The sequence below is a fragment of the Myotis daubentonii genome, chromosome 11, assembly GCF_963259705.1.
Source record: "Myotis daubentonii chromosome 11, mMyoDau2.1, whole genome shotgun sequence".
NCBI lineage: Eukaryota > Metazoa > Chordata > Mammalia > Chiroptera > Vespertilionidae > Myotis > Myotis daubentonii.
The window spans coordinates 3,504,240-3,517,692 of record NC_081850.1 but is presented as its reverse complement, the minus strand read 5'-3'; the positions used below and the strand labels follow the sequence as shown (position 1 = coordinate 3,517,692).

The 13,453-nt window shown below is 45.4% G+C and overlaps 1 protein-coding gene across 7 annotated transcripts in view; it reads right to left on the bottom strand.

The window, feature by feature from the left end:
- SPTLC1 (serine palmitoyltransferase long chain base subunit 1) overlaps positions 1-6,736 on the bottom strand; it is a 94,451-nt gene extending 87,715 nt beyond the window's left edge. The window contains exons 1-2 of one of the 7 annotated variants that reach the window (XR_009447563.1): positions 6,476-6,729; positions 400-507 (exon numbers count right to left, since the gene is read on the bottom strand). Coding sequence is in view for 5 of the 7 variants with exons in the window: in XM_059656332.1 (XP_059512315.1) it covers positions 400-507; positions 6,476-6,532 (165 nt within the window). In the remaining 2 variants the exon portion in view is untranslated. Of the gene's footprint in view, positions 1-399; positions 508-6,475 lie in introns of all 7 variants that reach the window. The other 6 variants (XR_009447562.1, XM_059656332.1, XM_059656333.1 and 3 more) reach the window with 6 other exon arrangements.
- Between the last annotated feature and the right edge of the window lie 6,717 nt (positions 6,737-13,453).

Here is a 13,453-nt window from a genome sequence, read left to right as displayed (position 1 = left end):
TATGGGGTGGGGAGGTGGAGAGTGGGGGGAGAGGAGGACTCTTTCCAACTCAGCTTTCTTTATGAAGACCACAGGGAAATCTTCACAGGCTTCAGAAACAGTGGGCCCTTCCCGACAACTCCTGTAACTGCATTTGGAAATGGCAAAATCGAGTAGCTCCCCGTGCTTCCCTTTCATCATCTACTCCTAAGACTGCTGCTTGTCCCTTGTAAAGTAAAGACGTCTGTAACATGCTACTCCTCTGGGCAGGTACTTGGCTTTCCCATAGATTGCCTGTCCCGTATTTCAGTCCCCTTGATTTTCTAACGGTACAGAAAATATTTTACCACAGATCCTTCAGGAAAGATGTAGCAACTATCATCATACACCAGATAATAAAATAGAGATTTAATTTCTTACCTTGACTGTAAGATCAGATCGTTCTTGTAATTTGTAAGTTTTAGAGAAAAGAAGTCTGATTATCCAGAGGATTAGAATTCCTTCTAAAATAAGATGGTAAGCAGGAGCCTAAGAGTGAATAAAAAACAGAAGTGAAATGAATTGTAAAACGTGCATATAAAATTTAACGCACCGACAAATACTGCCTCCTATGACCTTTAACCTGTTACTTTTTAAAATTTACTTTAAAAGCTCCTTTCACTTCTACTCGTTGCTTTTCCCATTTCTAATAGGCAATTTCCTCTATACATTAAAAATCTCTGGTATTGTAGCATTAAAATATCGTTAGAAAAAGAACTCTTTAAAATAAATCTGACACAGAATCCCAACATGTCAAACAACATCAATTATGAGATCCTAGAGGTAATTTAAATTTTTACCTGGGAAATGACTGTAACAAACATATCACAGCTTCACAAGCCTTCTTTAACTCCTTCTACCATGTGTGAGGTAACAAAATTATTTGGAAATCAGTTTCCACGGTTCTGCATATCTTACTACATTTTTTTGTATTCTTTTGATAGCCCCTTTAAATTCTTCTAACATGGCAGAGAAAAAAAGACTTTATAAAGCTTGAAGGGATAGCAGGTCTTTTTTCTACTGTAGTTCCCCCAAAATATGTAGTGTTTCCCATATGAACAGGCATAAAGATATCTTAATGAAATTATCCACGTTAGCCTTCTTTCAGGATAAAGCTCAAGGTGACTTCTAATTGCTGTCCAACTAGGCACACGAAGTGCACGTGGAAGAGTTCATGTATCAGCTAAAGCCCAGCCAGTTACAGGGTGCTCTACTCCCACAGTTTGTCATTGGAAAATTTAAAAGAGGTATTTAGAAATGTAAACACAAATTATTTTCAAACATTAGAAAGAAGTGATGATGAATCATCACAGTTTAAAAAAATCCAGTATGTGGAGATTGGAAAACTACTGAGAAATTTGTTTGTAAATTTTCAGGTGAATGTACAAATAACTTTCATCAAATTACAGATTTCGGTACACATACACACACTATTACTTCTTTTTTGGGTGCACTACACAAGACTCCTCAAATTCTACATACCAAGCACACAGAAATCGGGAGCAAGAACAGAAATCTCTCTTTAAGATGATTTTTTAAAATATGCTAATCCCCCTTGAATATAATTCTCTTAAGAATAAAGACTCTAGCCCTGATTGGTTTGGCTCAGTGGACAGAGCGTCGGCCTGCAGACTGAAGGGTCCCAAGTTCGATTTCGGTCAAGGGCATGTACCCTGGTTGCGGGCACATCCCCAGTGGGGGGTGTGCAGGAGGCAGCTGATCGATGTCTCTCTCTCATCAATGTTTCTAGCTCTCTATCCCTCTCCCTTCCTCTCCGTGAAAAATCAATAAAATATATTTTAAAAAAAGAATAAGGACTCTAAATATCCGTTTGGTTTCTTCAATAATTGGATTCTAGTAGGCAAACCTCTGCCCACATCACTAAACATCCCACTCCACAAAGAAAGAACACCCAGAAAAACTGAGACACTAACTGTCTAGTGGATTAATAAAATTCACAAGTGCAGCTTCCTTTCCTGGAAATGTTACATCCAGGGAGACTTCTCCCAAGTGTCACTCTTGCTCAGTTATGCAATTTTCAAGAAGAGAGCAAAAATAAAAAACAAAACATTCATTTATACAAAAATAAACATTAAATTTTAGTAGCTCTTATTTTACTATAATTAATCTAATGTTGGACATCCATTATGCCACATCTGCTCTGTCAACTGTTTTTCATCAAGTCCTGGTAAGTCTTGCAGTGGTCGATGCCATCATCACCCATGCCACTAAGCCAGGGGTGGGCAAACTTTTTGACTCAAGGGCCACAATGGGTTCTTAAACTGGACCGGAGGGCCGGAACAAAAGCATGGATGGAGTGTTTGCGTGAACTAATATAAATTCAAAGTAAACATCATTACATAAAAGGGTACGGTCTTTTTTTTTTTTTTAGTTTTATTCATTTCAAACGGGCAGGATCCGGCCCGCAGGCCGTAGTTTGTCCACGGCTGCACTAAGCAGTAATGTCAAAAGAAAACTGAGATCCACTGTAAACGAATCTAAGCTCATCCAGCGTCTTGACCTGCACTGTCCAATACCATGGCACTAAGCCACCAGGTAATTATTTAATTACACATCTAAATTAACTTAAGTCTAGTTCCTCAGTCACACTAGACACAGTTCAAGTGTCTAATGGCCATGTATGGTTAGAAACAGAGGTTCTACTGGACACTGCGTGAAGCTCGGTTAAATACATGTCAAATAAACGAACATTCTCTAAGACTGACATTGGGATTTCACGTTATCTAACATATTTGAAACTAGTGGTCCGGTGCACAAAATTCGTGCACATTGAAAGGGAATTAATTAGAGGAACGTAATTTGGACTCGCTATCTAATATCAATATGTGAGCGTGAGGCAGTCTGTGTTTCTGAAATTCAATGACATGAATTTTAGCTATTACTTTGCCAAATAAATGGAATTTACAGATATCACTTAAAAGAGCATTCGGCTTAATATTAAAAACTCTGGCTAACAAGTCAGGTCTGTTTTCAACTTTTTGCCAGTGTTGTAAATTGTGTGCAATATCTGCCCACTTGGGGTTGCATGTCATGGTTATGAATAAATTGGGCTTGCCATACTTCGTTACAATTGCCATACAATCCTGATATCACTGCTGCATAGTTCTGGGACTACCCTCAAAAGATGATGGGAGGCCCTAACCAGTTTGGCTCAGTGGATAGAGCGTTGGCCTATGGACTGAAGGGTCCCAGGTTCGATTCTGGTCAAGGGCATGTACCTTGGTTGCGGGCACATCCCCAGTAGATGTGCAAGAGGCAGCTGATCGATGTTTCTCTCTCATCAATGTTTCTGACTATCCCTCTCCCTTCCCTGCTGTAAAAAAATCAATAAAATATATTTTAAAAAAAGATGGAAGTATTATCATTTTACCAATCAGCACATTGTCATTTTCAGATCTATAGTTGAGAAAATCCATCAAACCACTATATTTTTCAACTCTCAACTTAGATTGGTTTGCTTTGATGAAATTTATCTGATTGGCCTCCATTTTTTAATATGAATCCACGATAAACTGTTGAGTTAATTTTCCTGCATTTAAAATAGGATTGAACGTGTCCCGCACAGAGAGATGAAATCCATGATACATTTGTGTGACTCGTGTCCTTACATTTTGTCTAGTATTATTGTAGATTACACTGTTGAGCCGGCAGCGGCAGGCGGGGAACCTTGGCTTCCTCCGTCACTGGAGCAAGCAAGCCTCCTGCTCGCTTCAGCTGCGTGGCTGCTGGCCGCCATTTTTTGTTGGCAGTTAATTTGCATATCTCGCTGATTAGCCAATGGGAAGCGTAGCGGAGGTATGGTTAATTACCCTTTTTGTCTTTTATTAGATAGGATTATTGTTTTTTTTTTTTTTTTTTTTTTTTTTTTTTTTTTTTTTTTTTTTTTTTTTAAATATATTTTATTGAGTTTTTACAGAGAGGAAGGGAGAGAGATAGAAACATCGATGAGAAAGAAACATCAATCAGCCGCCTCCTACACACTCCCCACTGGAGATGTGCCCGCAACCCAGGCACATGCCCTTGACCGGAATCGAACCTCGGACCCCTCAGTCCGCAGGCGGACGCTCCATCCACTGAGCCAAACCGGTCTCGGCGGATTATTGTTGATTACACTGTTGTCTTTGAGTCTTAATGCAATATCTGTTCCCCAGCCTTTTTCACCATGTGGAAAAAGAACAAGATATGTCATTGCATCTAATGTAGGAAACAGGATATTGATTTGTTTCATTTTAGTGGCATTTGGATTATTGGGATCTGGTTTACAATGAATGAGCAAGTCCCTTTCAAAAGGAGGTTCTCCATCTTCGTTTCTGAATATGACAGCAACCTCGGTTACACGGGAGAATTAGTTCTACCTGGGTCACTGTTACGATCATATTTAATCGCCATTGTTACTTCTGTGGGAGCAATACCTTTCGCTGCTGCTTCAGATTGGGCTTCCTTTTCTACCTCATGTAGCATCTTGTACGATTTTGTTAACTCATTTATTTCATGCATGAGGTTATTGATGTTGATCATGAGTCCTTCTGAGAAGCCCTGGTTTTCTGGCATTGCTAATCTTTTACTTGTAGCTTTGGCTGTATCCAAAATATAGAGTTGAGCAAACTTCTGAGAAACACCATCCGAAGGATGTAAAGTTCCAGTACGGTGATAAACTTGTCCATGTATTCTAAAACAGTATGGCCCATATCCTGATGGCGATGCAATATTTGCACCCATAGAAGCAAAAGCAAAAGAACTATTTATGGAACGAATATTTTCCGTGAAATTTTTACTGTCAGAATCTTTGTTTGTCATTAATCTTTTTAAATATGCCAAGTAATCTGGAAAATGTCTATCATTTGGACAGACTTTCCCTTTGTTACAACATTGAGTAAATTTCCCATTGGATGGTTTTTCATCAAAGAAATCGCCCTCTCTCTCGCTCTGTGTCGAGTGGCCTCCTACTCTGCCAAGTCCTCCAAACCTCCTAGTGATAGGCAAAATTCACGTCGAACAGTCATTCCACCACAGCTATGTTCGAGAACTGCATCCTCATGTACTCCATTTTCGCTGAGAAGGCAGTTCCTACCAGTATTGGTAGTACTTGTTGATGACTGTTCTCTAGACATATTCTGTCGCCGTCACCGCCTTCTTTCAACTTCAAAGGCACGTTGGTCTTTAGGCATTTTCTGTCGATAATGCCGGTGTTTTTCGGCATCAGAGCCACGTTTTTCCAGTAGCTAGTCTTCAGATACATTCTGTCGCAGGCGCCACCTTCTTTCAGGATCAGATGCACGCTGCTCTGCAGACATTTTCTGTCGATAACGCAGGCATCTTTGGGCTGCAGAGCTACGCTGTATCAACAGTTGTTCTTTAGACATAGTCCCACCTCTCTACTGTCACGGTCTGAGACACAGGTGAATGAGAGTCCTGGCTGTCAGGCCGCTGAGAGCTGTCTGACCAACGGCTGATTATGGCTGATTCTGGGGGGGTGGGACTTCCTCCTCCCTGCTGTCAGTTTCCACAGCTGTGATGAGGAAGCTGGGGTGACAGAGGGAGCCACACCCTCCAAGCCGCCCTCTCTCTCGCTCTGCGTCGAGTGGCCTCCTACTCTGCCAAGTCCTCCAAACCTCCTGCTCTCCCACTCTGCTCTCCGCCGGCAAGGTCCCGGGAGTGGCTAGGCACAGGCGGCCTCGCCTCCCGGGCAGTGATGGTCCAAGGAGCTCGCAGCCTCCGTTGCCTCCTGGGGCGCTTGACACCTGTGTATGCAAATTAACCGCCATCTTTGTCAGGTTAATTTGCATACTCACTCTGACTGGCTGGTGAGCATGGGGGAGGGACGGTTAATCTGCATGTTTCTCTTTTATTATATATGATGATGATGATGGCTAGCCTTGTTTATTTACGAGAGAAAATGAGACATACACAGAAGAATGACAAACTATGTGCATCTCATATTCCTAAATCCTAAATCATTCCGCTTTTCTAACCTCACGCCCCGATAAAAACAAACTTCAACTTACCACAAGCCTCCCCCTTTTCCTGCTCCACAGTCCCCAAGACCTGACTTCCCAGGGCCTCCCAGCCTGTGCCTTCCGCTCCTGGGATCAACTAGGCCTCGAGGAGCACCTCTCCCGGCCCTCCCACGCCTTCCGCTCCGGGGGCAACTCGGCCATCGAGGACCACCTCTCCCGGGCCCTCCCACGCCTTCCGGCCCCGCCCCGCCAGCACCGCGCGGGCTCCGCCCCCGGAGCGCAAACCTAGGCCTAGGTCCCGCGCCGGCGGCCCCTCGCCCCTCTCCGCCGCTGGACCGTGCGCGCCCACGAGCCCTTCCAGCCGGGGCGCCGCGGTCCGGCGAGGCGGAGGCAGGCCCGCGCGTCCTCGGACCAGCAGCCCGCACGCGTCGCCCCTTCCCCGGGGCGGGTGTCGCGGGCGCTCGGGCAGCCGCGCTCACCTCGTAGAGCGCCTGGACCATCTCCACCAGGACCCACTGCTCCGCGGCGGTCGCCATCGTCAGCCGCTCGGGCTCCCTTCCGGAAGGCGGGCCTCAGGGACGTCACGCTGCGCGGCGCCGACCAGTGACGTCGGCGACTGGGGCGGGGCGGCCGAGGCTGGGCACCGCCCCGTCGCGCTTGCGCACTGGGCGGCCGGGACCGCGGGAGGGTGGGCCTGGGCGCTGCGGGGCGCGGCGGAGCGGGGCGCTGAGGGGCCCCGCCGCCGGCTCAGGGACCGGTTCCTACGCGCCGCCAGCGCCCCGCCCCGCCCCGCCCCGCGCTGGGCCCTCCGGCGGAGGATCCACACGCGCCCTCGCCCTGGCGGGCACTGGCGCGCTGGGAGTGTTAATGTGGCTGAAAACCAGGATCTTTACTCTTAAATTACGGAAGTCGTCCCAGAATGCATTGTCATTCAAAATACCGAAATGTGAATTAAAATAGCTGCTCTTCCCCGGCTCTGGCGGGTGCCGCGCGCGCGTGGACTGGGGCGTCGCAGTGTTGCGTAGAAGGAGGGGTGGGACCTTCCGGTGTCCTCAGTGTCCGACCAAGGCAAGTCCAACATGCAGAAAATTTTATCAGAGTTTATTTGAGCCAAAATTTTGAAGACATGCCCGGAACCGTCTCCCGGATTGAGAAAATGTTCCAGAGACGGGCAGTTTTGCGGCTCCTTTTGTAAATTGGCATCAAAGGAGGTTGGGAAAGGTTAGGTGACATCCCTGGCGGTGGCCCCGCGCCAGGCTGACGGTCGCAGTGAGGCGGAGACGTGCTCTCACCTGGGCAGGTGCAGGCGGTACCAGGCGTCAACAATACCGAGAGGTGCTGTGCGGCCCAAGGCAACTGAGCTCCCTGCCCTTGTGCTGAGGATTGCGCCTTCCAGGGTCTGGAAGAGAAAGTTACCGGCATTTCCAACACTTAAGCTAAAAAGTGGTCGTTATCAAGAAAGATGAAAGCCTGGGACTTGACTGACCACTGTGGTTACTTTCTGTCACCATGTTTCTAAGGCCTGACATGCCCTCTCTCCCCTCCAAAGATGTCAGGTTTAGATTACAACACTTTTTTTTTTTTTTTGTAAACAATAATCCTCACCCCCACTCTTGCCCTCATCCTCTACCTCGCCCTCATCTAGCCCTAGCCCTAGCCCTAGCCCTAACCCTAATCCTAATGTTAAAATAACCTAACCCAGTGATGGCGAGCCTTTTGAGCTCGGCGCGTCAGCATTTTGGAAAACCCTAACTTAACTCTGGTGCCGTGTCACATATAGAAATTTTTTTATATTTGCAACCATAGTAAACAAAGATTTATATTTTTGATATTTATTTTATATATTTAAATGCCATTTAACAAAGAAAAATCAACCGAAAAAATGAGTTTGCGTGTCACCTCGACATCGCGTGTCATAGGTTCGCCATCACTGGTCTATCCCTAACCCTAGCCCTAGCCCTAGCCCTAGCCCTAGCCCTAGGCCTAACAATAACAATAACCCTAAACCTAATGTTAGCCCTATCCCTAATTTTACCCTAACCCTAGCCCTAGCCCAAACCCTAACCCTAACCCTAAACCTAACCTTAACCCTAGCTGTAGCCCTAATCATAGCCCTAGCCCTAGCCCTAGGGCTAGTCTTAACTATAACACTAACCCTAACCCTAACACTAGGCCTCACCCCAACCCAAACCCTAAACTTAACCCAACCCTAAAACCTAGCCCTAACTCTGACACTAACCTAACCCTAAACCTAATCCTATCCCTAGCCCTGACCCTAACCTTAACTCACCAGGAGATTCCAATGTGCAGACAAGGAGCCAGACACTGACCCTAACACTATCCCTTGCCCTAGTCTTAGCCCTAACCCCAACACAAGCCTGATCCCTAGCCCTAATTCTAACCCTAACCCTAAACCTGATCCTAAACTTAACCCTAAACTGGCCCTAGACCTAGCTCTAACCCTAGCCATATCACTAAACCAAACACTAGCCATAGCCCTAATCTTAACCCTAACATTAACCCTAGCTCTAACTCTAAACCTAACCCAACCCTAAAACCTAACTCTAACCTAGACTAGCCCTAACACTAACCCTTATCTAAACCTAACCCTATCCTAGCCCTAGCCCTAGCCCTAAACCTAACCCTAACTTGAACTCACCAGGTGATTCCAGTGTATATCCAAGGACCCAGATGCTAATTCTTGCCCTAGCTATAATCCTACCCCTTACCCTAACTCACCAGGTGATACCACTGTGCATTGAAGGACACATACAATAACTCTAAACCTAACTCTAGCCCTAGACCTGTTCCTAACCCTAACACTAACACTAATCCTAATCCGAACCCTAGCCTTGTCTTAATGTTCACACTAACCCTAACCCTAACACTAGTTTTAGCCCTAAACCTAACCCTAACTATAAAGCTAACTCTAGCCCTAGACCTAATCTTAAACCTAACCCTAACTCTAAAATTAGTCCTAACCCTAACCCTATACCTAGCCCTAGCCCTAAACCTAACCTAACCCTAACACTAGGCCTCACCACAACCCAAACCCTAAATCTAACCTAACCCTAAATCCTAGCCCTGACTCTGACACTAACCTAACCCTAAACCTAATCCTATCTCTAGCCCTAACCCTAACATTAACCCTCTAGGAGATTCCAATGTGCAGACAAGGAACCAGGAGCTGACCCTAACCCTAACCATAGCACTAACCCTGCCCTAGCCTTAGCCCTAACCCCAACACAAGCCCTATCCTTAGCCCTAATTCTAACCCTAACACTAACCCTAGCCCTAGCCTTAGCCCTAACCCCAACACAAGCCCTATCCCTAGCCCTAATTCTAACCCTAACCCTAACCCTAATCCTAGCCCTAGTCCTAACCCTAGCCCCCACCAAAACACCAACCCTACCCCTGACCCTAAACTTAACCCTAAGCATAACAAAACCCCAACCCTAACCCCAACTCTAGACCTAGATCTACCCCTAACCCTAATGCTACCCCTGCCCCTAGTCCTAGCCTTAGCTCTGACACTAAACCAAACACTAGCCATAGCCCTGATCTTAACCCTAACACTAACCCTAGTGCTAACCCTAACCCTAACCCCAACTCTAAAACCTAACTCTAACCCTAGCTCTAGTCCTAACATTAACCTTTATCTAAACCTAACCCTAATCCTAATGCAGCCCTTTATGCTAATCTTAACCCTAGCCCTAGCCCAAACTCTAACACTAACCTAACCCTAAACCTAATCCTAGCCCAAGCACTAACCCAAACCCTACCTGAATCCCAACTCTCCAGGTGATTCCAATGTGCACAAGCACCCAGATGCTAACCCTAACCCTAACCCTATCATTAATACGTGCTCTAGCCCTAGCTCTAACCCTCGTCCTAACCTTAGTCCTAGCCCTAGCCATAACCATAACAATAGCCCTAGCACTAATATTAACCCTATACCTAACCCTAACCCTAAACATAACACTAACCATAACTTTAAGCCGAGCTGTAACCCTAAACCTAATACAACTGTAACACCTAACACTAATCCTACCAATTCCAATGTGCATCCAAGGACCCAGACGCTAACCCTAACCCTAACCCTAGCCCTAGTCCTAGGCCTAACCTAAACCCTAACCTTAATTTTAATCCTAATCCTATCCCTAGCCCTAATATTAACACTACTCCTAATCGTAGCCTTAGCCCTAAGCCTAACCCTAATCCTAGGACTAGCCCTTGTCTTAACCCTAAATCTAACCCTAAACCTGGCTCTAACCTTAACCCTAACTATAGCCCTAAACCTAATCTTAACCTAACCTAAACCCAAACTCTAGCCAAAAACCTTACACTAACCCTAGCCCTAAACCTAACCTTATCCTAGCCCAGTGATGGCGAACCTTTTGAGCTCGGCGTGTCAGCATTTTGAAAAACCCTAACAACGCTGGTGCCATGTCACATATAGAAATTTTTTGATATTTGCAACCATAGTAAAACAAAGATTTATATTTTTGATATTTATTTTGTATATTTAAATGCCATTTAACAAAGAAAAATCAACCAAAAAGATGAGTTTGTGTGTCACCTCTGACACGCGTGTCATAGGTTCACCATCACTGTCCTAGACTAACTATAACACTAACCATAACCCTAGCCCTAAAACTAACTCTAACCTTAAACCTAGTCCTAGCCCCAGCCTTAAACCTAACCTTAACCCTAGTCCTATCCCTAACTATAACACTAACTCTAACGCTAGCCCTAAGCCTAAGCCTAACCCTAGCCCTAAACCTAACTCTAACCCTAGTCCTATCCCTAACTATAACACTAACCCTAACACTAGCCCTAACCCTAAACCTAGCCCTAAAACTAACCCTAACCCTACCCCTAGTCCTAACTATAACACTAACCCTATCCTTATCCTTAACCCTAACCCTAGGGCAAGGCCTACCCTTAAAACTAGCCCTAACCCTAATCCTAACACTAACCCTACTTTTAGCTCTGGCCCTAAACCTAACGTAACCCCAGCACTAAACCTAAACCAAAACAGCCCTGAAACCTAACCCTAATCCTAGCCCTAACCCTAAACCTAATTCTAAAACTAGACCTAGCCATAATCTTAACACTGACCCTAACCCTACCATAACCCAAACCCTAGACATCATGATAACACTCACACTAACCTAAAACCTAACACTAACCTTAACCCTAACCCTAGCCATAGTTCTAATCATAACCATAACCATAACCATAACCATAACCATAACCATAACCATAACCATAATCCTGGACCTAATCCTAACCATAACCCTAGCAGTAAAACTAAACCTAACCTTAGCCCTAACCATAACACTTACCCTAACCATAACCCCAACTCTAACACTAATCCTAACCCAAACCTGCAACCTAACCCTAACCCTAGCCCTAGTCCTAACACCAACCCTAACCCTAATCCTAGTCCTAGCCCTAATAATAGTTCTAGCCCTAAACCTAGCCCTAGCCCTAACCCTAACCCTACCCCTAATAATAGCTCTAGCCCTAAACCTAACCCTAAACCTAGCCCTAACCCTAACCATAACCCTAACCCTAACCCTAACCATAGCCCTAGCCCTAATCTGAACCCTAACCTAACTGTAACCTTGGCCCTAACCCTAACATAGCCCTAAACCTAACCCTAACCATAGCTCTAGGCCTAACTAGAACAGCAATCCTAAGCCTAACCTTAGCCCTAACTGAAATGTAACCCTGACCCTAAACCTTATCCTAGCCCTAATTTACCCCTAACCTGTTACATAACCCTAGCCCTAAACCTTACACTAACCCTAGCCCTAAACCAAACCCTAGCCCTAATCTTACCCCTAACTCTAACCCTAACCCTGTCCCTAACACTAACACTAACACTAACACTAATCCTAGCCCTAGCCCTAACCCCAATACTCCAGGTGAGCCCAATGTGCTTCCAAGGATCCAGAGGCTAACCCTAAACCAGTCCCTAATCCTAACCATTATCCTGACTCTCCAGGTTATTCCACTGTGCATCCAAGGAACCGGATGCTAACCTAACCCTAACTCTAGCCCTAGCCATAAACCAAACCTTAACCCTAATCCTAGCCCTAGCCCTAACCCTAATCCTAACCCTAACCCTAACCCCAACCCCAACTCTCAGGTGATTCCAATGTGCAGCCAAAGATCCAGAGGCTAACCCTAGCCCTAACCCTAATCCTAACCTCAGCTCTAACCCTAAACCTAACCCAACCCTAAACCAAACTCTAACCCTAGCACTAGTCCTAAACCTAACCCTAACCAAAATGACTTACCTCCCAAATTGAATAGAATGAGTATAATCCTATATATTATGAATGGGTGTCCCCACTTCTACTAGGCAAGATCTAAAGGTCTGTTCTACGTAAGCTCCTCTTGAAAGGTAAAAGTCAGAGATATTAAGAACAATTTTGGTAAACACACCTAAATATTTTTATTTCTTTGGATGGAATTAGTTCTTCAGCCAGATCAGCAGTGGTCAAGCGCCTGCGGATAGTGAATGCTGCCTTCAAAAGACGACCTTGAGGTGCTCCTTGGGTTCAGTCACCCATTCTTCCCCTCTCGGGCCCTCTGCACTCTGGTGAGATGGAGCCAGGGCTTCACCCCGCCAGCTTCAGAGCAGTGGGAGTGCTGAGAAGCACGTTTCAGGGTTCCGTTCATTTCTCCTCCAGATGGCCCATCGTCCTTGCTCTGCTCATATCTGTCTAACTGCCTACTCCCCCCGCTCCCTGCAAGCATCTTGGCATTGAATTCTTTTAGAGAAAAGGAGCATAGGGTCACTTCCATAGCTGCTTCATGCTGAGGAGGGACGAAGTTTTCTTTCAGAGCCAAGAGATCCTTGCTCTCTGTCAGAGGGACGATGATGCCTGGACATGGAAGGAGGTATCTAGAGGTGGTACTCCCTGAGTGCGAGTAGGGCTTGTAACCTTGTGGAAACAAACTGTGTTATAAATTTTAGTATTATTGGGGTAAAAGCTAGAGATAAATTCAGGATCTAATTCAATTCATAGGTGAAAAATTAAAGCTTTGAATATAATATTCACACTGTGTGTTATAGTCTACTGAAACACAATTTTCCCCCTAAATCACCTTCATTTTTATTAAGGAGCCAGATTAAAACCAATTTATTTACTGTATTAAGTCTAGTTTCAATTTGGCCTGATCATTTGCATGAACACAATAAGAATAGCAATTGATCATTTAGGCTTTTTAAAAAAAAATCTGCTTTGATCTAGCTGGTTTGGCTCAGTGGATAGAGTGTCAGCCTGTGGACTGAAGGGTCTGGGTTTGATTCCAGTCAAGGGCACATGCCAGCATTGCAGGCTGGATCCCCAGTAGGCCCTGCGCACACCTCTCTGCCTGAGTCACAGAACCTGAGTCGCACATGGAGATGTGGTGAGCGTGGCCAGATGCTGCGGGACAGG